We start from the raw sequence: 26,230 nt of genomic DNA, 5'->3' as shown, positions 1-26,230 counted from the left end.
GCCTCCGCCGCCGGCCAATGGGCGCGGGGCAGACCAAGAGCGCCGCAGGGGGAGAGAGGGAAGGAACGAGGAAGTCGAGCGCCGCCTAGCGCCGCTCAGGGGAATCACCATTGTTATTACTCTTATTGTTGGCACATCCCACTTTTAATCTCCCCCCACGAAGGCGGAGTTTGTGGTTCATTCCTTAAAGGGCCAGTACCGCTGAGAGCACCGCTCTCCCTGCAGAGAAGGGGCGTGGCCGGGATTGAGGGTCCGATTGTAGACAGGCTACGAAGAAGGCGTGGCCTGGAGGGAAGCGCACCTGATTGGAGGCCTGGAGGGGCGTGGCCTCTTACTCCCTCCTGAAGATGGGGCTAGAGGCCGGGAGGGAGGGAGCGTGCTCTGAAGGGTGGAGCCTCTGATTGGAGACTGGGATCGAGGGGGCGTGGTCTCCTACTCCGGCTTGAATACATTGAACATGAGTCCGCTGGCGGGGGCGTGGCTAGAACCAAGGGGGCGTGGACTGGAAGAAGGGCCATCCTATTGGTATCCGGGATCGAGGGGGCGTGTCCTCTTCCTCCGTCCTGGTGGAGAAGGAAACACGGGAGCTGCGGCCGGGGGCGTGCCCTGGACTGAGGGGCGTGGTCTCCCATTTCGGTAGGGAGGGGAACATGAGAGCCTGCGGGCGTGGTCTAAAGAGAGGGCCATCCTATTGGAGGCCGGGAAAGAGAGGGCGTGGCCTCGCACCCTGGCCTGAAGGTGGCGCTGGCGGAGAAGGGAGCAAGGGGGCGTGGTCAGTACGAAGAGGGCGTGGTATGGAGTAAGGGTCACCCGATTGGAGGCCGAGATATTGTGGGCGTGGCCTCCCATCCCTGACGCTAATGGAGAAAAGAACATGGGGCGGGGGCGGGGCTAGAACCGAGGGGGCGTGGCCTCCCATCCCTGACGCTAGCGGAGAAAGGAACATGGGGCGGGGGCGTGGCTAGAACCGAAGGGGCGTGGCCTCCCATCCCTGACGCTAGCGGAGAAAGGAACACGGGGCGGGGGCGTGGCTAGAACCGAGGGGGCGTGGCCTCCCATCCCTGACGCTAGCGGAGAAAGGAACACGGGGCGGGGGCGTGGCTAGAACCGAGGGGGCGTGTCCTCCCATCCCTGACGCTAGCGGAGAAAGGAACATGGGGCGGAGGCGTGGCTAGAACAGGGGGCGTGGCCTCCCAATCCGGCCTGAAGTTGGCGTAGGTGGAGAAGGTTAGGGGCGTGGCCTAGAGGGAGGGCCACCCGATTGGACGCCTGGACCGAGTGGGCGCGGCCTCCCCCTCCGGCCTGCAGGTGGCGCTGTTGTCTCTGAGTGGCAGGCAGACGAGCCATGGCGGAGCAGCGAGGCGGCGGCGTCCAGGTGAGCCAAGAAATAATATTAAACCGGGGAATGAACAATAATAATAATAATAATAATTTATTTAACGTTACTATTATGGTTCCTAATTGCAGATGCCGCAGGGGGACCCGGCCGCGCTGTCCCGGGAGGAGAAGCTCCAGCTGCGGAAGGAGAAGAAGCAGCAGAAGAAGCAGCAGCAACAGCGCCACCGCCAGGCCGAGAAGGAGAAGGAGGACGGGGAGCCGCCGAAGGAGGGGCAGGCGGCGCATGCGCAGACGGGGAGCCAAGGCCCAGGCCGGAGCCTCGCAGGTCAGGGCAGTTCCGAACACAGGGCTTCCGGGGCTGGGCTGGATGGCCTTTGAGGACCCTTCCCAGCCTAGGATATATATTACTAGCTGTGCCCGGCCACGCGTTGCTGTGGCGAAGTATGAGGCCCCTTCTACACAGCTGTATAAAATGCACACTGAAGTGGATTATATGGCAGTGTGGAGTCAGGATAATCCAGTTCAAAGCAGATAATATAAGATTATAAATGGGTTATATAGCTATGTGGAACGGCCTTGAGTCTACACTGCCATATAACCCAATTAAAATCTGATAATCTGTATTATATAGGCAGTGGGGAAGAGGCCTAAGTGAGGCCTAACTCTGCCTGTCCCCTGGGCTGAGTGGGTTGCTAGGAGACCAAGTGGGCAGAGCTTAGCCTTCTAACTGGCAGAAATTGGATAAAAACAATTATTCCTCTCCCTCTAATTAGGACTTTATTTTTCTTTTCTTTTTGTTATATCAACCTAGAGGCGTGGATGATGGGTTGTGTTGTCAAATTTCGAGGTTGGGGGGGCCTGTAGTTTTGTTGTTTTGTTGGTCGCCGTGATGCCATCACTCATTCATATATATAGATGTATATAGAGCAGGCCTGGGACAACTTGGGTGTTTCCTCAGGCCCTTTCCTTTCCCCCCTCAGCCCCATAACCGGATGAATCTAATTACTCATGCATTTTAATGTTTTATAATTCATGCTTTAATAGAGTTAATATAGCTTTTAATTGAATTTTGTATTATTGTTTATTGAATGTGTCTTTGGGGCAATGGAATTTGCGGACTGCTGTAAGCCGCCCTGAGTCCCTACGGGTGAGAAGGGCAGGGTAGGAATGATGCAAATAAATAAAAATAAATACTTTCATAACAGATCGGGGGTGGACTAGATGGCCCCTGGGCTGCCTCTTCCAACTCTTAAGTCTTCTTCTGCACTACCATATGATCCAGGTCATCAAAGCAGATAGTCCACATGATCTGCTTTGAACTGACTATGAAACCCATTGCGTGGAACAGCCAAGCGTGGCACTTTCGTGGCTTTAGTGCACCACCCCGTCGTGTGATTCTGCAGATTTATTTATTTCGTGTCTCTTTGCATCAGCTGGAGCACCCTCCCCGCAATAACATGCTATGCTAGTTTTATATATAGACTAGCTGTGCCCGGCCACGCGTTGCTGTGTCTGAGTCTGGTGGTGTTGGTCAGTCTACATTAGGTTGTATTGATGCTGTGACCTCCACCCTTCTTTATACTCACATTAGTAGTAGTATTTGAAGTCTGTTACCTTCTTCAATTTTTGTGTTGATTGATAATTGCTTGAGATCCCTGTTGTCTTTGGTTTGTTGTTAATTGTAATGTCTGATTCTGCTGAGTGCGGTTTATATTTTTATTGTGGTACAATATTCTTTTTTTTGTTTTGCCTGTGTAGGTGTTTATTGTTGTTGTTGTTGTAGTGGTCATGAAAGTTGGATAAGTTAGATGCTACTGTATTGTTTTTTGGAGGCCCAGTGTAGCACTGATTGGCTTCTCAGCCTCAGTGCCTGGCTGTTTCTTGCCTGTGATGGTGTTGATTCTTATTGTTGTTGTTGTTGTCATTGTTATTATTGTAATTGCTTTTTTGGAGGCCAAGTGTGAATGTAGGGATTGGGGAGGTGGATGAGTTGTGTTGTCAAATTTTGTATTTGTTATAGTCACAATGCGTTGTTGTGAGTTTTGTGGGTCCGGATTGTGGTTTTGTGGTATGGTTGTGTTGTTACAACCGGGAGGCAAGGTTTTTGCGTTGTGTTGTCAAGTTTTATATTTCTGGGGCGTTTAGTTGTGTGCCAAGTTTCGTATTTCTAGGACGTTTAGTTGTGTTGTTATAGTCATGATGCATTGTTGTGAGTTTTGTGGGTCCGGATTGTGGTTTTGTGGTGTGGTTGTGTTGTTACAACCGGGAGGCAAGGCTTTTGCGTTGTGTTGTTAAGTTTTATATTTCTGGTGCGTAGTTGTGTGCCAAGTTTCGTATTTCTGGGGCGTTTAGTTGTGTTGTTATATTCACAATGCGTTGTTGTGAGTTTTATGGATCCGGATTGTGGTTTTGTGGTGTGGTTGTGTTGTTACAACCTGGAGGGAAGGCTTTTGCATTGTGTTGCCAAGTTTCGTATTTCTGGGATGTTTAGTTTTGTTGTTATAGTCACTGCGCAAACAACTTTATCATTTTATATATATAGACTAGCTGTGCCCGGCCACGTGTTGCTGTGGCGTTGTCTGGTGGTGTTGGTGAGAAATTGTTGAGGTAGTGGTGGTATTGAATGTCTGTTGTATGGTTGTCTTTATGTTTAGTATGCATTTGGTTGTTTGTGTACTGTGAAAGTGGTGAGGGTAGAGGACACTGTTTATGTTGGATTAGTGAGACTCTACTGTATATTTGTAATCTTATATTATCTGCCTAGAACTGCCCCTTCTACACAGCTGTATAAAATGCACACTGAAGTGAATTATCTGGTAGTGTGGACTCAAGATAATCCAGTTCAAAGCAGATAATATAAGATTCTAAATGGATAATATAGCTGTGTGGAAGGGCCTTGAGTCTACACTGCCATATAATCCAGTTAAAATCAGATAATCTGTATCTTATAGGCAGTGTGGAAGAGGCCTGAGGCCTAACTGTGCCTGTCCCCTGGACTGAGTAGGTAGCTAGGAGACCAAGTGGGCGGAGCTTAGCCCTCTAACTTGCAGCAATTGGATAAAAACAATTATTCCTTTCCCTCTAATTAGGACTTTATTTTTCTTTTCTTTTTGTTGTATCAACCTAGAGGATGATGGGTTGTGTTGTCAAATTTCGAGGTTGGGGGGCCTGTAGTTTTGTTATTTTGTCCGCTGCCCTGATGCCATCACTTTTATATATATAGATATATATATATATATGTATATATGTATATATGTGTATATACATATATAGACACATGCACATATACGATATAATGCTAATACAATATAATATTAATTATATATTTTACATGTAATATTACTAATAATATTACAATATATTGATACAGTACAATATAGTAATTTATTACCAGTATTGTACTATGCTAATATAATATTGTATGTAAATTTAATTTGTAAGCTGCTCTGAGTCCCCTTTGGGGTGAGAAGGGCGGCATATAAATGTAGCTAATAAATAAATAAACAGCAACCGTATTGTCCATAGCTTTAAGCATCTCATTTAAGCATCTCACCACATTAAAACAGTGGATGTGGCTCTTAATGAGACATGCCACGTTATCACAGGATGTCTATACCCCACACCACTGGATAAATGAGACTATTTATAGTTATTTATTTATTTCATGTCAAAAGCATTGCACAACAAATACATTTCAAAATGGTGGGGGGAAAAAAGGAAATCACAAGCAACTAAATAGTTTTGGACCAAAAGCGGGCAACAGCAACCGCACTGTCCGTAGCTTTAAGCAACTCCTCCTCCGTGCATGAGGCAGGACATTGTGGGCAAGCAGACATGAGCTGAGTTGTTTGTTCAGCTCCACGGTCACACAAGGTGGAGGATTCCTCCAGGTAGTGCCACCTTGCCAGGTTCCCTTTAGATCTGCCCACTCCGCTTCTGAGTCTGTTCAGGGACTTCCAAGTTGCCCATTGTGATTACCACAAATCATGTTGTTGTATTGTTTGACACCCTGAGATATTCATTGAAAAACTAGAGCGAAAGGCACTGCAGTATGATGTCCCTCCCGCAAAAACAAAGTTGTTGTGGTTTAATAAACGTTCCCCATGTTTTTATGATAGAACCCATCAGGAAAGGATATTTATAGCCCAGGAACAAAAATTGTGTGACATAGTATTGCATTTTAATGTATGTATTTATTTAGTGACAAAAGCATTGCATGGTAAATAAGTTTAAAAATGATGAAATAAAGGAATTACAAGCAGCTAAATAGTTTTAGGGTCATGCCGGCCACATGACCTGGAGATGTCTATGGACAACACCGGCTCTTCGGCTTAGAAATGGAGATGAGCACCAACCTCCAGAGTCGGTCACAACTGGACTTAATGTCAGGGAAAACCTTTACCTTTACCTAAATAGTTTTGGACCAAAAGCGGGCAACAGCAACTGCATTGTCTGTAGCTTTAAGCAACTCCTCCTCCGTGCATGAGGCAGGGCATTGTGGGCAAGCAGACATACGCGGAGTTGTGTGTTCAGCTCCACGGTCACACAAGGTGGAGGATTCCTCCAGGTCGTGCCACCTTGCCAGGTTGTCTTTTGATCTGCCCACTCCGCTTCTGAGTCTGTTCAGGGACTTCCAAGTGGCCCATTCTTGGTTTGTCCCTGGAGGAAGGAAGACCCTCTTGGGGGGCCATCCAGTTAGAATTGCCAGGTTTAGCTGCCCAGAGGGACACCCTTGCTGCGGCTGGAGGGACATCAAGAGGAGGGAGTGGTGGTTCTCACGAAGCCCTTCCTTGATTTGAGTCTGGTGGGAGGAGGCTGATAGTCATGCAGTGGGGGGCTTTCACAATGTTCAACCTTATTTCTCTCACCGTTAGCAGCAACTTCCCGTCGCACGTCAGGAGGGGCAATGCCAGCTAACTTGTAGAGTTTATCACCAGGTGTAGGTTTAAGGCATCCCGTGATGATTCTGCATGTTTCATTCAGTGCTATGTCCACCTGCTTTGCATGGGCAGACTTGTGCCAGACAGGACAGGCATACTCTGCAGTTCATAGAATCATAGAATCATAGAATAGTAGAGTTGGAAGAGACCACATGGGCCATCTAGTCCAACCCCCTGCTAAGAAGCAGGAAATCGCATTCAAAGCACCCCCGACAGATGGCCATCCAGCCTCTGCTTGAAAGCTTCCAAAGAAGGAGCCTCCACCACGGCCCGGGGGAGAGAGTTCCACTTGTGAACAGCCTTTCTCACAGTGAGGAAGTTCTTCCTGATGTTCAGGTGGAATCTCCTTTCCTGTAGTTTGAAGCCCTTGTTCCCTTGCGTCCTAGTCTGCAGGGCAGCAGCAAACAAGCTCCTCCCTATGACTTCCCCTCACGTATTTGTACATGGCTATCATGTCTCCTCTTAGCCTTCTCTTCTGCAGGCTAAACATGCCCAGCTCTTTAAGCCGCTCCTCATAGGGCTTGTTCTCCAGACCCTTAATCATTTTAGTCGCCCTCCTCTGGACGCTTTCCAGCTTGTCAACATCTCCCTTCAACTGTGGTGCCCAGAATGGGACACAGTGTGATTCCAGGTGTGGTCTGACCAAGGCAGAAGAGAGCATGGGGAGCAGGACTTCCCTGGATCTAGACGCTATTCCCCTATTGATGCAGGACAGAATCCTATTGGCTTTTTTAGCAGCCGCATCACATTTGTTGGCTCATGTTTAACTTGTTCCCCACGAGGACTCCAAGATCTTTTTCGCACACACTGCTGTCAAGCCAGGCATCGTCCCCCATTCTGTATCTTTGATTTCCATTTTTTCTGCCGAAGTGAAGTATCTTGCAGAAGTATCTTGTTGAGAAAGACAAGGCCAGGGCTGATGTTCTTATTACTTGTGGGTCTGCTCCCCATGCGCTGCCAGTCAGTTTCCGCAGGATGTTATTGCGTGCAGCTACTTTGTGCTTGGTGTTCATGCCGTGTTTTCTATATGTTAGTGTTCGGTCTGAGGCAGGGGTCCTCAAACCTTTTAAGCCGAGGGCCGGTCCACAATCCTTCAGACTGTTGAGGGGCCGGATTATCATTTGAAAAAAAATACAAACAAATTCCAATGCACACTGCATATGTCTTATTTGTAGTGCAAAAACAACAACAACAACGAAAGAACAATACAATATTTAAAAATAAAAACAATTTTAATCAACATACATTTATCAGGATTTCAATGGGAAGTGTGGTCCTGCTTCTGGCCAATGAGATAGTCAAGTTAATTAGGATTGTTGTTGTTGTTGTTGTTGTTGTGTGCCTTCAAGTCATTTCAGACTTTGGGTGAGCCTAAGCCTAAAATTTATTATTTATTTATTTACTGCATTTATTTACTACATTTGTATCACACCCTTCTCACCCTAAAGGGGACTCAGAATGGCTTACAAATTATATGTACATACAATATATTATATAATTAGCATAGCACAATATTAGCATTATATATTACTATATTGAACTATACCACTATACTGTAATATTATTAGTAATATATGTAATATAGAATATATAATCAATATTATTATATGGTATTATTATTAGTGTTATATTGTATTACATTATAATATTATTATCAATATTATATGTATATACAATATATTATATTATAAAACTGAGGGCGGGGGCCAGGTAAATGACCTCGGAGGGCCGCATCTGGCCCCCGGGCCTTAGTTTGGGGACCCCTGGTCTAAGGTGACACCAAGGTATTTAGGATGGAAACAGTGTTCGAGCTCTTGGCCTTCCCAAGTCACTTTCAGTTTCCTGTTGGCTTCGCGGTTACGTAGGTGGAAAGCACACACTTGTGTCTTGGCAGGGTTAGGCTTCAGGTGGTTCTCCTTGTAGTAGCTGGAGAGATCTTTCAAGGCATTCGTGAGTTGCTTTTCAACTGTTTCAAAATCTTTTGCTTGTGTTGTAAGGCCAAGGTCATCAGCATATATAAAGCTCTTTGTGAGTGGTGGTTGTGGCTGATCGTTCGTGAAGATATTAAATAAGGTCGGTGCAAGAACGCTGCCTTGGGGTAAACCATTCTTTTGCCTCCTCCATCTGCTTTTCTGGCCCTGAAACTCCACATAGAAGCTGCGGTTTTCTAGGAGGGTCTGGACAGTTTTTGTAAAGTCCAAGTCCCGGGTGATATGGTAGACTTTATGCAGCATTTTTCTATGTTGCACCGTGTCATAGGCTGCCGTAAGGTCCACAAAGACTGTTCCCGTGATGCAGCCTTTCTCATAGCCTTCCTCGATATGCTCAGTCAGATGAAGAATTGGACCTGTGCAGTTTTTCCCTGGTCTGAAACCTGCTTGTTATGCAATAAGCTTGGGTTCGATAACAGGTCCTAGTCGATTTAATAGCACCCTCTCATAGACTTTATATAGATGACATAAGAGGGAGATTGGTCAATAGTTCCTGGCATTCTGCAGATTAAGCTATTGTACTTTAATCTCCTCATTTCTAGTGACTGGAAATAGATTTACTAGAGATGTGGGTGCTGAGCCTCAACACCTGGGCCCCTTTCCTTCCTTCCTTCCTTGTGGTCCAGGTCCCAAGGAGGAGCGGAGCGGGGCCAGGCCTCCCGGTGAAGACCCTCCTGGGGGCAAGAGCAAGGCGGAGCTGCGGGCCGAGCGCCGGGCCAAGCAGGAGGCAGAGCGGGCCCTGAAGCAGGCCAGGAAGCAGGCCGAGGGCCCCGGGGCCCCCCTCCAGCCACAGCAGCAGCAGCAGCAGGCCCAGCCCCAGAGCCCCTCCACGGGAGCCCCGGCCCCCAAGCCCCTGCGCCCGGCCACCGGAGAGGCCCCGACAGGTCAGGAGAAGAGGGAGGGGGAGCTTGGGGCGCTTGGTGGCCATGGGAGGGGGCTTCTGGCCTCTCCTCAATGGCCGCCTCCACTCCTGTGCTTCTCCCACAGCACCTGTGGTCAAGCGGGTCCCTGAGCATGTGCAGGCCGACGACCCCGCGGCCCAGAGGAGGCTGGCCAAGAAGCTGGAGCGCCAGCAGGTTGGTGGCATGAGGGCCAGGGGTCAAGCAGGGAGGGAGGGGTCGCACAAGGAGTCCTGGCTTTGCAGCTTTTGGTTGGAGGGCAGCCCAGCAAAAGAGCCTCTGAGCCTGGGCAGAGGGTTGCTCCTTCACAGCATTGGGAAACATCATAATAGTAGTAGTAGTAGTAATAATAATAATAATGATAATAATAATGTACTTTATATTCCATGCTATCTCCTCAAGGGGACTCAAGAGCAGATTACAGATAGATAGATAGATAGATAGATAGATAGATAGATAGATAGATAGATAGATAGATAGATATGGGGCAAACATTCAGTGCTATTATACAATTGACAGAGACAATACATAAGCAGAGGCAAGGCTTCCCTCTTTCATTTCTGGTAATAATAATAATAATAATATACTTTATTTATATTCCGCTCTATCTCCCCAAGGGGACTCAGAGTAGATTACACACTCACACACATATATGGCAAACATTCAATGCCATTATACAATTGACAGATAATACGTAAGCAGAAGCAAGGCTTCCCTCTTTCATTTCCGGCATCTGGAGGCTGTGCTCGACTCGGCCATGGGGAGGTGCTGTTGTTCCAGTCTTCCACACCGAGAAGCCTGTTGCTCAAAGCAGGCTCCTCACTGAAGCAGTACCTAGTTATCCACTCACAGTTATTTTCGAACTTCTAGGTAGGCAGAAGCTAGGCTAACGGCAAGAGCTCACCCCGCTCTCAGCTTGAACTGTCAACCTTCCAGTCAACAAGATCTTTTATAGCTGGTGGTTTAACATGCTGTGCTATAGCGGGTTATATAACATATATAACATATATCATTATCATTATATTCTACCATTTTTAACTTATTGAGACTCAAAGTGGCTCATGACATTTAAAAAAAATTGCAAATTAAAATTCACAACATACAGGTATTAAATGGAATTAAGCAAGCCAGTCAATTAAAATTCCTTAATATTGATTAAGTCACACCATGTAACACAATTTTTGTTCCTGGGTTATCAATGCCATTTCCTAATTGATTCTGTCATAAAAACATGGGAAAAGTTGATTAAACAGCAAAAACTTTGTTTTAGTGGGACATCCTGCTATAGTCGATTTTGCTCTAGTTTTTCAATGACTATCTCATAGAATCTCAGCCAATTCAATCTAGTTTGTGGCAGCCACAAAAAATGAAGTTTCTGGAGTAGAACAACTACTTCTAAAGGCTGCCTGGAAATCCCACTGCAGGCCAGGGGTCCCCTTGAGCCCCTTTCAGGAGGAATACCATAGACCTGGAAGGCATCTGTCTCCCGGGGTCATCGACTCCAGGCTGGTCTTTTTGCAGAGGATTCGTGCTCCGGGTTGGCTCCTCATGGTCCTTTCCCTCTCCGTTCCCTCCCATCCAGGTGCCTTTGCGGCCCGATTACGGCACCAAGGTCAGCCTCTTCTCCCACTTGCACCAGTACAGCCGCCGGGAGCTCCTGACGCAGCAGATGAGGTGGGTGCCCTTGGCCTGGGTGCTAAACTGGGCTGTTGTTTCTGTGTGACTGGACCTCTGCGCCCTTGGCCGGCCCTCTCTGGCACCAGGCGACACACCGGTCGGGGAAGCCTTGCGCTTGGCGCTGGAGGCACCTGACAAGCTGAGGCATGTAAGCTCGTCATGGGTTTATTAACCAGCTTTAACAACCGCATGGTCTGGAAGCTTTGGGCGTCTGGCTGACGTGGCTGTGGATCTCTGGCACAAGCATGCACGCTTTCCCATGCTTTCCCGTGGGCTGGACATTCCTTTCAGAACTAGTTTGGTGCTGTGTCTTGAGCATTGGGCTGCTCAGAGTTCAGAGCCTCTCCCTTCGCCTCGGAGGAGACCAATGGCAAACCCTCCCAGAGCAGATCTTGCCCAAGACTCTGAAAATAGGCACTGCCAGGGAGTCTGGTGGAGTTTTGAAACAGCAGCAGGATGGCTCTCTGTCAGGAGGGCTTGGTTGTACCGGACTTCCTTCTTGACATAGGGGCTGGACTAGATGGCCTCTGAGGGTCTCTTTTTTGCACCTTGGCCTAGATCTGTGTATTAGTCTCCTGTTTTTAACATTTTTGCTGTATGTTGTTTTTAATGACTGTTTTATTGACGCTGATGTTTTTATTATTGGGATATATGTTTTATTGTGTTGTTGTTGTTATTATATTGTTGTATTGGGCTAGGCCCCATGTAAGCCGCCTCGAGTCCCTTCGGGGAGATGGGGCGGGGTATAAAAATAAAGTTGTTGTTATTATTATTATTATTATTATTATTATTATTATTATTATTATTATTATTATTTCTTTTTGGCACCACACTGGCTCTTCTCCTCATGATGGCAGGGGACATCAAGTTAATTTACATTATCCTCTGTTTCAAGGCCAGGATTTTAAGAATCTTAGCACATAAATGAAATGCAGGGTCTTTCTTTTCTCACTAGTTACTATTTAGTTCAGCAGTTCTCAACCTGTGGGTCCCAGGTGTTTTGGACTACAACTCCCAGAACTCCCAGCCAGTTTACCTACTATTCGGATTTCTGGGAGTTGAAGGTGTAAACATCTGGGGACCCACAGGTTGAGAACCACTGGTTTAGTTGTTTAGTTGACATAAACAAGTTCAAGGAGGACAGCGGGCTGACAATGTGCCCTGGGTCAGCCTGTGCCTCATGCCTCTAGCGAGGACAGAGACAGACACAGAGGCAATTTAACATTTTCCAGCTTCTGGCTTCATAAGAGTATGCTCGATTCCGACCACAGGAGGAGCTGCCGCTTCATCATCCACTGTGACACCAAGTCCTTGATGGTACTTCCTCATTCTTCCGCACACTGCTGGATGTTTTTATTGTGTCGTAAATTAGTTAAATGAACCTCCCTGCATAAAGCGGTACCTAAATTTCCTATTCGACAGAGGGAATAGTCTTTCAGTTGCTTAGGTCAACAACGAGCTAGGTTATTTAATGGTCAGGCACTCAGTCCGACCCGGGCTGTAAAGCAGCCGTGAAACTATGAGCCAGTTGGAGGAGTAACTTGCGTTTGTGCTGTATTTATTTATTTATTTACAGTATTTATATTCCGCCCTTGTTTCTCACTCCGAAGGGGACTCAGGGCGGATCGCATTATACACATATAGGGCAAACACTCAATGCCCATATACACATAGAACCAAGACAGAGACAGACAGACGCAGAGGCAATTTAACCTTCTCCTGAGGGGATGTTCGATTCTGGCCACAGGGGGGAGCAGCTGCTTCATCATCCACTCTGACTGCACTTCCTCATTCCAACCTTGTAAATTAGTTAAACTTGCCTCCCCACTTTTTATAAGTGGTACCTTATTTCCTACTTGATAGATGCAACTATTTTTCGGGTTGCTAGGTCAGCAACGAGCAGGGGCTATTTTTTTATTTTTAATTGACGGGTGCTCACCCCGCCACGGGCTGGCCTCGAACTCATGACCTCATGGTCAGAGTGATTTATTGCAGTAGGCTGCTCACCAGCCTGGGCCACAGCCCGGCCCCACTATTCGTATTTCATTGAGAATTTCCGGATCTTGACCACTGCTTTGGGTTATCGTTGACCTGTTTCCTCCAGCCTTGACTTGTGAATTTGAACTTTGGACTCCTCTCTCTGAATCTGGCATAGTGACTCTGGTGAATTTTATTCCCAGTTGTGTCCCTGTATGTTGGTGTGGCTATTGGGACACCTGATACCTGGGGTCAGTCATTCCATTATGTGCCCTGTAATCAGCTGCTCCTTTCCCTCTGCCCCCCAGCATCCCTGCCTCGGCCATCCACCCCGCCATGGTGCGCCTCGGCCTGCAGTACTCCCAGGGCACCATCAACGGCTCCAACGCCCGGTGCATCGCCCTCCTGAGGGTCTTCAAACAGGTAGGTTTTGAAAGGACTGGGGAGGGGTCACCAAGGTACCTTTTGTCAAGATCAGTGCCAGGGGTCAGGGTGCGTGTTGGTGGGTTTCTTCAAAACACACAAGACACACCTGTTTTGGCAGGCGTTTGAGTTCTGTTAGATGTTTAAAAGGCGCTTTTAGGATGTTTTAAGATGTTTTTTAAAGATGTTTTAAGATGTTTTTAAATTGTTGATTTTAGCCGGTTCTTGTAAGCCGCCCCGAGCCCTAGGGGAGTGGCAGCATATAAGTTTGATAAATAAATAAATAAAATAAAACCACCGATCAACAGCTCCGGACCAGCACCCTGATGAATTGGTGAACTTCTGCCCTCACCAATTCCTCTCCAATGTCAGACACAAAGACATCTGCAGTCTGAAATTCAAGCACTTACTTAATATTTACAAAGATATTTACAAAACAGCAAAGTCCATCGTTCGAAGCCGGCATTCTTCGGCTCGTCACGTCTCTCACACAGTTCAACAGAGATAATAATAATAATAATAATAATAATAATAATAATAATAACAACTTTATTCTTATACCCCGCCCCATCTCCCCGAAGGGACTCGGGGCGGCTTACATGGGGCTATGCCCGGACACAACAGCACAAAATCAAAACAAAAAAAATCAGCCAACAATAAAACATCAACATGGATAAAAACAGTCATAAAAGGGTAAGAAAGCACATTCCTTAGTCCGAAGGCTGGAAGTCATGCCTCATGGGTCACAGCAGGCTGTCAGTCAAACTGGCCTGCTGTTAACTGTTTCATTGCTGAAACACACACTTGCAAAACAGCAGAAACACTTGATTTACATTTCATATACACACAACCAAAAATCCAACACCTTTGACATGAAAACAGTATAAAAAGCCCAATACGATGCAAGGCAGGTCAGTTTCCTGATGCTCTGTAGTCTTTTAAAATGAGTGAAAGGAGGCTCTTGGAGCAAGACTCCTGCCAAACCATGGCATGTCCTATTCTCTGTTCGTTCTCTCTCTCTCTCTCTCTCTCCCCCCCCCCCCCCCCCGGTCTCCAGGTGATCAAGGACTACTCCACGCCCCCCAAGGAGGAGATCTCCAGGGACCTGGTGAATCGGCTGAAGCCCTACATCAGGTGGGTGGGTGGTCCCCGCCGTATCATTCCCACTTGGGAAACTGGGAGCAGAGAGGGGATCCGGTGCAGCTTCTGAGCATGTCGGCCCCTTTCTCCATCTCTCCCTCCCCCCCAAACCCCCTGTAGCTTCCTGAACCAGTGCCGGCCCCTCTCCGCCAGCATGGGCAATGCCATCAAGTTCCTCAAGAAGGAGATCTCGGCCCTTTCGGGGTCCCAGAGGGAGGAGGAGGTGAGTGGGGAAGGGGAAAAGGGGCACGCCGGGCCCCCTCAGTCCTGCTCAGCTGGGGCTGAGGATGGGCAGCGGGTGGACCGTGAGGTCTTTGAGTGGCCCTTTGAGAGACTGGACAGACACAGAGCCAATTGGTTGGCCAATGCCTTTCCTGTCTTGTGACGGCAGCAAAAGGCGCTTCTGCTGGAGGCCCTGGAGAGTGGGCTTATTAACAAAAGACCCTCCCCATAAATGGACAGTAGAGTAACTTAGCAGCAGCGTGACCCAGCACCAGTAGCCAAAAGGGATAAAAAGAACAAGAAAACACAGACCAATGTCATCTTTTCCTTTGGAGGCTTTCCTTTATAGGAAAATAATATAATTGCACTATTTACAAAGACAAGGTTTTCGCAACTTAAATAAAGACCTTTATACTTCTTTGCTTCCACACTGGGCTTTTTTCTCATGCAGATAAACAGCCTCGCTTTCACAGAGCCTCCTCTCACACCGAACTTACACAGTAGCTTTACACACAGCAGCCTTTACACTGGAGCTTCACACAGTAGCTTTGCACACAGCAGCCTTCACACTGGAGCTTCACACAGTAGCTTTACACACAGCAGCCTTCATGCTGCAGCTTCACACAGTAGCTTTACACACAGCAGCCTTCACACTGGAGCTTCACACAGTAGCTTTACACACAGCAGCCTTCACACTGCAGCTTCACACAGTAGCTTTACACACAGCAGCCTTCACGCTGCAGCTTCACACAGTAGCTTTACACACAGCAGCCTTCACGCTGCAGCTTCATACAGTAGCTTTACACACAGCAGCCTTCACACTGGAGCTTCACACAGTAGCTTTACACACAGCAGCCTTCACACTGGAGCTTCACACAGTAGCTTTACACACAGCAGCCTTCACACTGCAGCTTCACACAGTAGCTTTACACACAGCAGCCTTCACGCTGCAGCTTCACACAGTAGCTTTACACACAGCAGCCTTCACGCTGCAGCTTCATACAGTAGCTTTACACACAGCAGCCTTCACACTGGAGCTTCACACAGTAGCTTTACACACAGCAGCCTTCACACTGCAGCTTCATACAGTAGCTTTACACACAGCAGCCTTCACGCTGCAGCTTCACACAGTAGCTTTACACACAGCAGCCTTCACGCTGCAGCTTCATACAGTAGCTTTACACACAGCAGCCTTCACACTGGAGCTTCACACAGTAGCTTTACACACAGCAGCCTTCACGCTGCAGCTTCATACAGTAGCTTTACACACAGCAGCCTTCACACTGGAGCTTCACACAGTAGCTTTACACACAGCAGCCTTCACGCTGCAGCTTCATACAGTAGCTTTACACACAGCAGCCTTCACACTGGAGCTTCACACAGTAGCTTTACACACAGCAGCCTTCACGCTGCAGCTTCATACAGTAGCTTTACACACAGCAGCCTTCACGCTGCAGCTTCACACAGTAGCTTTACACACAGCAGCCTTCACACTGGAGCTTCACACAGTAGCTTTACACACAGCAGCCTTCACACTGGAGCTTCACACAGTAGCTTTACACACAGCAGCCTTCTTGCTGGAGCTTCACACAGTAGCTTTACACACAGCAGCCTTCACACCGGAGCTTCACACAGTAGCTTTACACACGAGACCTTCAATCTGGGGCTTCTCACACTGAGGCCTACTAACACTGAGGCCTCTCTCACACTGAGGCCTACTAAGCTCCAGATATTGAACTGCAGCCTTTGCATCTGTTTAACCCTTTCAGTGCTTGGCTCACATTTTTGTAATTAAAAATACCTAGTTGATTTTTAATATTTCCAACAAGCCAATTGGTTGGCCAATGCCTTTCCTGTCTTGTGACGGCAGCAAAAGGCGCTTCTGCTGGAGGCCCTGGAGAAGTTTGAGCGCGAGAAGATCGTCCTGGCTGCCCAGGCCATCTGCAAGTCGGCCTTTGAAAAGATCCACGACGGGGACGTCATCCTGGTCTATGGCTGGTAGGCCGCAGCATGAGTGGGAAGGGGCATAAGGAAGGCCTCTGTGGCCTGCAAAGGGGGGCATGGAGGAGGAGGTGGGGTCTGAAGAGTCCAATGGAGTCTCCTCCTTGGCTGGCTTTTCAGCAGGAATGGGTTGGGCTGGATGGCCTTACGGGGGTCCCTTCTATCTCTCTGCTTCTGTGACCCCTCCCCAATCGGTCCCTCTTCCCCGCAGCTCTTCCCTGGTGAGCCGGACCTTGAGCTACGCGCGGGCCGAGGGCCGGGCCTTCCGTGTGGTGGTGGTGGACAGCCGGCCGCGGCTGGAGGGGCGGGAGACGCTGCGCCGCCTGGTCCGGCAGGGGGTCCGCTGCAGCTACGTCCTCATCAACGCCATCTCCTACGTCTTGCCTGAGGTAGGGCCGGGCAGGGAGGGAGGGGCTGATATGGCGGTCAACCGTCCTGGGCCAGCCTTGCAGACAGCCTCTTCCAGAGAGAGCGTCCTCAATGTCCGTGATTCCGACTGTAGGGATATTTGGTATCTCTAGCACAGGTATGGGCCAACCTGGGCCCTCCAGGTGTTTTCGACTTCAACTCCCACCATTCCTAACAGCAATACACCAGTCAAATTAGAGCAGGGGTCCCCAAACTAAGGCCCGGGGGCCGAATGTGGCCCATAGAAGCCATGGCACAAGGGCAAAAGGGGGTTGGGCTAAATGATCCAAGGGGTCTCTTCTTCTCTTACAACCCTTTATTATTATTATTATTATTATTATTATTATTATTATTATTATTATTATTATTAACATTGAGGCTGGGTGGCCATCTGTCAGGGATGCTTTGCTTGTGCTTTTGGTGCGCAGAGGCAGAAGGGGGTTGGACTAAATGGCCCAAGGGGTCTCTTCCAACGCTCTTTTTTATTATTGTTGTTGTTGTTGTTACTGTTATTATTAACATTGAGGCTGGGTGGCCATCTGTCAGGGGTGCTTTGCTTGTGCTTTCGGTGCACAAAGGCAGAAGGAGATTGGACTCAATGGCCCAAAGGGTATCTTTTTTATTATTATTGTTGTTGTTGTTATTATTATTATTATTGCTCAGTGGCCAACTATAGTCCGGCCCTCCAACAGTCCAAAGGATCGTGAACTGGCCCCCTGTTTATACTGTAAATAAATAAATAAATAAATAAATAATAAGTTTGGGGACCCTTGAATTAGAGGATCACATAAGTTGATACTGCCACTGGCACTTTAATGTTTGAAATTTGACTGTGGCTGGGATGTTGTACTACTCATTTTAATAGTAGCTGTTATGTTTTATTGCTTTTATATTGTTACTGTGTAACATTTTGATGTAATTTCATAATAATAACACCAACAACAACAAACACCTTACTGGGATTTGCTCGCATTATTCGCCGATACATCACACAGTCCTAGACACTTGGGAAGTGTCCGACGTGTGATCCAATTCAACAACCAGCAGAGTGTCTGCTGTGGACTCACCTTGTTGTGTTTCAAATAATAATAATAATAATAATAATAATCTTTTATTTATGCACAATAGTGCCATCTTCTATATATATAAAAGAGTGATGGCATCACGCGACCAACAAAACAACAAAACTACAGGGGCCCCCAACCTCGAAATTTGACAACACAACCCATCATTCATGGCTCTAGGTTGATACAACAAAAAGAAAAGAAAAATAAAGTCCTAATTACAGGGAGAGGAATAATAGTTTTTATCCAATTGCTGCCAGTTGGAAGGCTAAGCTCCGCCCACTTGGTCTCCTAGTAACCCACTCAGCCGAGGGGACAGGCAGAGTTAGGCCTCACTTAGGTCTCTTCCACAGATTATCAGATTTTAACTGGATTATTATATGGCAATGTAGACTCAAGACCCTTCCACATCTATATAACCCATTTAGAATCTTATATTATCTGCTTTGAACTGGATTATCTTGACTCCACACTGCCATATAATCCACTTCAGTGTGCATACTAAACATAAACAGCCATACAACAGCAACGCGTGGCCGGGCACAGCTAGTGACATATAGAACACAATACAACAATATATCAAATCAGAACACAGTAGATAAAAATGGCATATACCATTAATAAAAGCAACCTCAGTTAATTATGTACAGTAAAATATGGTCATAGCCATAATTAAAAGATCCATACAACAGTTCAGCATCTCAACTGTATTACCTTAAACGATATAAGGTGCTATCATAGAGGCAGTTTGGTTGGCAATTGTCTAGACAGTAAAATTGCCTAATTTTACCTGTAGTTTTATGTGTTTTATGACACTACAGTAGAGTCTCACTTATCCAAGCTAAACAGGCCGGGAGAAGCTTGGGTAAGCGAATATCTTGGATAATAAGGATTGATTAAGGAAAAGCCTATTAAACATCAAATTAGGTTATGATTTTACAAATTAATCACCAAAACTTTATGTTATACAACAAATTTGACAGAAAAAGTAGTTCAATACGCAGTAATGCTATGTAGTAATTACTGTATTTACGAATTTAGCACCAAAATATCACGATATATTGAAAACATTGACTACAAAAATGGCTTGGATTATCCAGAGGCTTGGATAAGCGAGGCTTGGATAAGTGAGACTCTACTGTATTATGTGCCTTTCTGTAAGCCGCCCTGAGTCCTTTTTGGGAGATGGTGGCGGGCGGGATACAAATAATGTTGTTGTTATTATTATCACTATGATTATTGCAGGTCTCCAAGGTGCTGCTGGGGGCTCACGCGCTGCTGGCCAACGGCTCCGTGATGTCGCGGATGGGCACCTCCCAGATCGCCCTGCTCTCCAAGGCCCACAACGTGCCGGTCCTGGTCTGCTGCGAGACCTACAAGTTCTGTGACCGCGTCCAGACGGACTCCTTCGTCTCCAACGAACTCGGTAGGCTGCAAGGAGGGCCGGAATGGGCCATTCTTCACATAGTCCCACCTGTGACCATGGAGAGTGAGCACATATTGGCTCATTCCACAACATGCTGGGCCCATTTTGAGGCCGAGCCTCTGGGTTGCCAATGGCTGGCCATGTTGAGACCCCCGGGGGGAGTGGGGTCTTCTGGTTAATGTGGCTAGTAGCAGCAACATAGAGATTGCAGCAAACACAGTGGCCCTAGGGAGGGATGTCCACTGGAGCGCTCCCTGGGCAAGGCACGGCCGGGGAGGGGCCACGCTATGCCATGTTGCCCCGGCCACCCGGCCAAACTGACCCCTGCCCTCCACAGACGACCCTGATGACCTAATCGAGACTCCCCGAGGGAGGGGCCCGCTGTGCGGCTGGAAGGAGAGCCCCGCTCTCCACCTCCTGAACCTGGTCTACGACGTGACTCCATTGGAGCTGGTGGACCTGGTCATCACGGACTTGGGGGTCATCCCCTGCACCTCCGTCCCAGTCGTGCTGCGTGTCAAGAATGTGGAGCAGTAGGGAGGGAGGGAGGGAGGGATGGAGGGGAATAAACATGCCTTTGCTCACCGCCACTCATACGTGTCACTGTGTGTTAGATTGGCGGAGTGCTTGGGGGCTTCCTCCTAAAGCAGCTCCACTGGCTTCCAACAGTCTACAGGCCCAATCTAAAGTGCAGGTGATTACCTATAAAGCCCTACACACTTTGGGTCCAACTTATCTTCGAGACCGCACCTCCTTCTATGAAACGGCACAAGCATTGAGACCTTCTGGGGAGACCCTTCTCTCAGTCCCACCACCGTCTCAAATGCGATTGGTGGGGACGAGAGAGAGGGCCTTCTCAGCAGTGTCTCCCCAGATCTGGAATTCCTTACCTAAAGAAATTAGACTTGCCCCCACCCCTTTAGCTTTTCGGACAAATTTAAAAACATGGCTCTTCGACCGGAGCCTGTGTGATTCTGGCCAGCCCGATGAGCCACCCATTGTGCCACTCTGCACTTTGAAATTCACAGGTTTATTACTGCATTTTAGGAAATTTTATAATATTTTTTTTTTAATTATTTTATGAATTATTTGACACAAACAATCTAATATACAATCAGAAAATATACATTCAAAAATAATGAAGCGTGTCTAGATCTGTACTCAGATGGCAACGTGTGCAAAATAGTATAACATACTTTACCATTCACTTGAATTCAAGACATTTTCAAAGCAAAATCCATGCAAACTATTCCTAATTAGTTATTGGTTACTAAGTTTTAGGAAAAACTATTTCCATCTGGGTGATAGCACTAGTGCCACCTGCTGTTTCTCCCCCTCCACCATATCATATGCAAAAATCCTAATGTAATTAAAAAAAAAAACACCTTGCAAGGCAGGACATTTTTTAATTGTTTTTTTAAACTGGGATTTTACATACAATGTTGCTATTATACTTAGGTTATATATTTTATATTTGTATACCTGTATACTATGTATTGAGATGTAGTTGAGATGCGGCACTAGAGTGCTTCTCTGAGCCATCACAAATCCCCCTCGGGAAATGGTGGCGGAAGACAAATACAGACTTATCTTTATATTTATCTATACACATAATAAAAGTGAAAAATGTGCGTATGTGGTGGAGGTGTCCACCTACACAGACAGCCTCCCACTTCCACAAACAGCTCTAGTTCCCACTGAGCAGGAGACACCCATGGCCCTCCCTCCACTGACACGCAGGTTACAGTGAGCGCCATGAACATGCAGCCCAAATCCTTCCCGTGTCCTCCACAAACGCCATCCTGCCCCCCACCCAAGTGAAGGCTTTCAGGCGGGGACAATTTCATCCTTTTTTAATATATAATTTTTATTCATTTATTCCTGCTTCTTAGCAGGGGGTTGGACTAGATGGCCCATGTGGTCTCTTCCAACTCTACTATTCTATGATTCTATGATTCTATGATTTTTCAAGTGCATTACATAAAAGGGAAAGATACAATCTGTGAACAGAAAATGAATAACAAGGAGAGAAAGAAAAAAAGGGGGAAGGGGTAAAGGTTTCAGGATCTATTTTAGTCTTCCATTCTTTGTTCTTCACGTTATTATTCTATTAAGTTTATTCTTTTCAAGGTTTTCTAGACTCATCCATATTTGAGTCCTCAGGAACTCTTTTGTTATTTTCAAGGCCTTTGCTTATTCTTATATTCTTCATATTTCTTCCAATCTGTTGTTTTTAATATTTTTCCTTTATTTTTCTTTTAATAGGAAGGTCAATCTGTCCATATCATAGATTTCATCTATTTTTTCTAGCCATTGTTCTTTTGATGGTACAGTAGAGTCTCACTTATCCAACACTCGCTTATCCAACGTTCTGGATTATCCAACGCATTTTTGAAGTCAATGTATTCAATATATCGTGATATTTTGGTGCTAAATTTGTAAATACAGTAATTACAACATAACATTATTGCATATTGAACTACTTTTTCTGTCAAATTTGTTGTATAACATGATGTTTTGGTGCTTAATTTGTAAAATCATAACCTATTTTGATGTTTAATAGGCTTTTTCTTAATCTCTCCTTATTATCCAACATATTCGCTTATCCAACATTCTGCCGGCCTGTTTATGTTGGATAAGTGAGACTCTACTGTATTTCTTGCAATTTCCAATATTTTGCAAAGGTTGTTCTTGCCACTGTCGTAATATAAGTTAGTAATATATCATCGTTCTTGTTCAAATCCTTTATGCTTTCAGTTCTAAAAGATAATACTCTGATTTCATTGGAAATGTCCTGTTTAATATTTTTTGTGTTTCCTCATGTATTTGTCTCCAATATTTTGAGGTTTCCGGACAGGTTCCCCAAGCATGATAGAACGTTCCCTCTTTTTATTTATTTATTATTATTACAACATTTATATCCCGCCCTTCTCACCCGAGAGGGGACTCAGGGCAGCTTACAATAAGCACACATATAAAAATTATACAACACACTATAAATCAATAGAAAAATTATAACTTACATCAACATTCATAAAAACATTCTAAAATGGACATGTTCAAATTCTAAGGACTGGGTCTGTCGATTGAGTTCCAATTAGTGCTGCTAATTGTTATTCGAAAGCCTGGCCCTACAACCAGGTTTTAACCTTCCTACGGAAGGATTTATGTTTACACTTCCAACATAAATTTTGAGCATTTTTATACATTATTCTAATTTATTTTATTTTTGGCGTGACATACCAGCGATTGAACATTTTCATCTAATTCTCCTGAAGGACAGTTTCATCCTTGATATTCTGTTTTTCCCCCAGAATGGACATCCCAGGGTTCCTTAATTTGCATGACCCCGCCCACTGCCTCTCCCTTAACCCTTTCCTACCCTTTCCTACGCCACAGTTCACAGAGGAATTTATCAGCAACTGAGCCAGAGGTTTGTAGAGCGTTGTTGTATGTCTTTCGGGCTGTGTGGCCATGTTTATTTATTTATTTACTACATTTATATGCCGCCCTTCTCACCCCAAAGGGGACTCAGAGCGGCTTACAAATTACATTCACATACAATACATTATATTATTGGCATAGTACAATACCAGCATTAAATTAATATATTGTACTATATGATTACATTGTAATATTATTAGTAATAATGTTCCAGAAGTATTCTCTCCTGACATTTCGCCCACATCTATGGCAGGCATCTTCAAAGGTTGTGAGGTTTGTGGAGAATTCACTATGATTTACAAGAGTTGTACTTGACCTACATCCAGAAAGCACTGTTCACCCAACCAACGATAGATCTGGACCAAACTTGCCACAGATGATGGGAGTTGCAGTACCTTCACTGAAACTGTGGACCCCCCCCCCCCCCCCCACCGACAATGGACTGGGACCAAATTTGGCACAGAGAAGCCCCATGAACATACTATACTGCAAGAGTTAGTGGGAACAGACCTTGATTTTGGGATTTGTAGTTCACCTGCATCCAAAAAGCACTGAACCTTACCCAGCTGACACAAGATCTGGACCAAACTTGCCATACTGACCCAACATGGCCAACTGTGCATACAGGCCTGGTTTGGGGGGCCTAGGAGTTGTAGTTCACCCTTATCCAGACAGCACTGAACCCGGGTTTCCTTTCGCTCCTCTTCTAGGCCCTCCATCCGACTGTTTTGGACTCCAACTCCCAGAATTCCTCACAGTCTCAGGCCCCTTCCTTTTCCCCCTCAGCCGCTTAAGCGGCTGAGGGGGAAAAGGAAGGGGCCTGAGGCTGTGAGGAATTCTGGGAGTTGGAGTCCAAAACACCTGGAGGGAGGGTCTAGGCCAGGGGTCCTCAAACTTTTAAAGCAGAGGGCCGGTCCACAATCCTTTAGACTGTGGAGGGGCCAAATTATCATTTGAAAAAAAAAAAAAACCAAACAAATTCCTATGCACACTGCACATGTCTTATTTGTAGTGCAAAACAACAACAGTAATGAAAGAACAATACAATACAGTAGAGTCTCACTTATCCAAGCCTCACTTATCCAAGCTTCTGGATAATCCAAGCCATTTTTGTAGTCAATATTTTCAATATATCATGATATTTTGAAAACTCCAGGAGTTTCTCGATGACACTGATTTTCTGGACTGCTCGCAGTCTGGCTTCAGGCCTGGGCACAGTACCGAGATGGCTTTGGTGGCCTTGGTGGATGACCTCCGCAGAGAGCTGGACAGGGGGAGTGTGACCCTGATGGTTCTCCTGGACATCTCAGCGGCTTTCGATACCATCGACCATGGTATCCTTCTGGGGAGGCTCTCTGGGATGGGGCTTGGTGGCACTGTGCTGCAGTGGCTCCGGTCCTTCTTGGGGGGTCGTTCCCAGATGGTGAAGCTGGGGGACTCCTGCTCGGACCCCTGGCCATTGACCTGTGGGGTCCCGCAAGGGTCTATTCTATCCCCCATGCTATTCAACATCTACATGAAACCGCTGGGAGAGGTCATCCGGAGTTTTGGAGGGCGTTGCCATCTCTACACAGATGACACGCAAATCCACTACTCCTTTCCATCTGAATCCAAGGAAGCCCCTCGGATGCTGAACCAGTGCCTGGCCGCTGTGGCGGACTGGATGAGGAGGAACAAGCTGAGGATCAATCCTGACAAGACAGAGGCCCTCCTGGTCAGTCGCGCGTCGGATCGGGGTATTGGGTGGCAACCTGTCCTGGACGGGGTTGCACTCCCCCTGAAATCACAGGTCCGCAGTTTGGGGGTCCTTCTGGACTCAGCGCTGACGCTTGAGGCTCAGGTGTCGGCGGTGGCCGGGAGGGCCTTCGCACAACTCAAACTTGTGCGCCAACTGCGACCATACCTCGTGAAGTCTGACTTGACCATGGTGGTGCATGCCTTAGTTACCTCTAGACTGGACTACTGTAATGCGCTCTACGTGGGGCTTCCCTTGAAGACGGCCCGGAAACTACAATTGGTTCAGCGCTCGGCTGCCAGGTTAATTACAGGGGCGAGCTACAGGGAGAGATCTACTCCCCTGTTCAAGGAGCTCCACTGGCTGCCGTTCACCTTCCGGTCCCAATTCAAGGTGAATACCATCATTTATAAGGCCCTAAACGGTTTGGGACCCACCTACCTTCGTGACCGTATCTCCTATTATAAACCTATTCGATCCCTCCGCTCATCCGGGGAGGCCCTTCTTTCGCCACTGCCTCTATCCCAGGCCCGTCTAGTGGGAACGAGAGAGAGGGCCTTTTCTGCTGTGGCCCCCCGACTGTGGAATTCATTGCCCTCTGAGATCAGGCAAGCCCCCACCTTATTGGCTTTTAAGAAAGATCTAAAAACATGGCTTTTTCGATGTGCCTTCGGGGAGTAAATGTTATATACCTCTTGATTACCCCCCTTGGATTCTGTCCTTTGGACTGTTTGGACTGTTCCATCTTATACCCCTGTTCTCTTTATTTATATGCCTCTCTCTCCCGAGTTTTTAATTAAATGTTCATGTGGCCCGCCCTGTCTGCTCTGATTTGTGTTGTAATGTATATGATTATTTTTGTACTATTATATTGTGTTATGATATATTGTTTTATTTTGTGATATTGTATGGTGTCTGGGCATGGCCCCATGTAAGCCGCCCCGAGTCCCCATTGGGGAGATGGTGGCGGGTTATAAATAAAGTTTTATTATTATTTTATTATTATTATTTTGGTGCTAAATTAGTAAATACAGTAATTACAACATGACATTACTACATACTGAACTACTTTTTCTGTCAAATTTGTCATATAACATGATGTTTTGGTGCTTAATTTGTAAAATCATAACCTAATTTGATGTTTAATAGGCTTTTCCTTGATCCCTCCTTATTATCCAAGATATTCGCTTATCCAAGCTTCTGCCGGCCCGTTTAGCTTGGATAAGTGAGACTCTACTGTATTTAAAAATGAAAACAATTTTAACCAACATAAACCTATCAGGATTTCAATGGGAAATATGGGCCTACTTCTGGCAAATGAGATAGTCAAGTCAATTAGGATTGTTGTTGTTGTGTGCCTTCAAGTCATTTCAGACTTTGGGCGAGCCTAAGTCTAAAATTATTTATTTATTCATTTACTACATTTATATCCCGCCCTTCTCACCCCGAAGGGGACTCAGAGCAGCTGTACATACAATATATTATATTATTAGCATAGTAGAATATTAGCATTATATATTACTCTATTGAACTATACCACTATAC

General features: G+C 46.3%; 1 protein-coding gene across 1 annotated transcript; it reads left to right on the top strand.

The window, feature by feature from the left end:
- The first annotated feature begins 1,220 nt into the window (after window positions 1-1,220).
- eif2b4 (eukaryotic translation initiation factor 2B subunit delta) lies at window positions 1,221-20,096 on the top strand. Its single transcript, XM_062966704.1, has 12 exons — window positions 1,221-1,375; window positions 1,468-1,663; window positions 8,896-9,153; window positions 9,257-9,345; window positions 10,751-10,842; window positions 13,131-13,245; window positions 14,303-14,379; window positions 14,506-14,608; window positions 16,478-16,605; window positions 16,820-16,997; window positions 19,326-19,506; window positions 19,844-20,096. The coding sequence occupies exons 1-12, from the start codon at window positions 1,346-1,348 to the stop codon at window positions 20,041-20,043; spliced, it is 1,647 nt and encodes a 548-aa protein (XP_062822774.1). The 5' UTR covers window positions 1,221-1,345; the 3' UTR covers window positions 20,044-20,096.
- The last annotated feature ends 6,134 nt before the right edge of the window (window positions 20,097-26,230 follow it).

Source organism: Anolis carolinensis, unplaced genomic scaffold, assembly GCF_035594765.1.
Source record: "Anolis carolinensis isolate JA03-04 unplaced genomic scaffold, rAnoCar3.1.pri scaffold_27, whole genome shotgun sequence".
NCBI classification, from domain to species: Eukaryota; Metazoa; Chordata; class Lepidosauria; order Squamata; family Dactyloidae; genus Anolis; species Anolis carolinensis.
This window is presented reverse-complemented; position numbering and strand designations above follow the sequence as displayed.

What these genes read in the sequence shown, in the direction of transcription:
- eif2b4 (XM_062966704.1), top strand. Translation starts at nt 1,346, where the DNA reads ATGGCGGAGCAGCGAGGCGGCGGCGTCCAG. An exon ending in CCCAGGCCGGAGCCTCGCAG is followed by an intron (nt 1,664 to 8,895) that starts GTCAGGGCAGTT and finishes CTTGTGGTCCAG; the next exon opens with GTCCCAAGGAGGAGCGGAGC. An exon ending in CTTCGTCTCCAACGAACTCG is followed by an intron (nt 19,507 to 19,843) that starts GTAGGCTGCAAG and finishes TGCCCTCCACAG; the next exon opens with ACGACCCTGATGACCTAATC.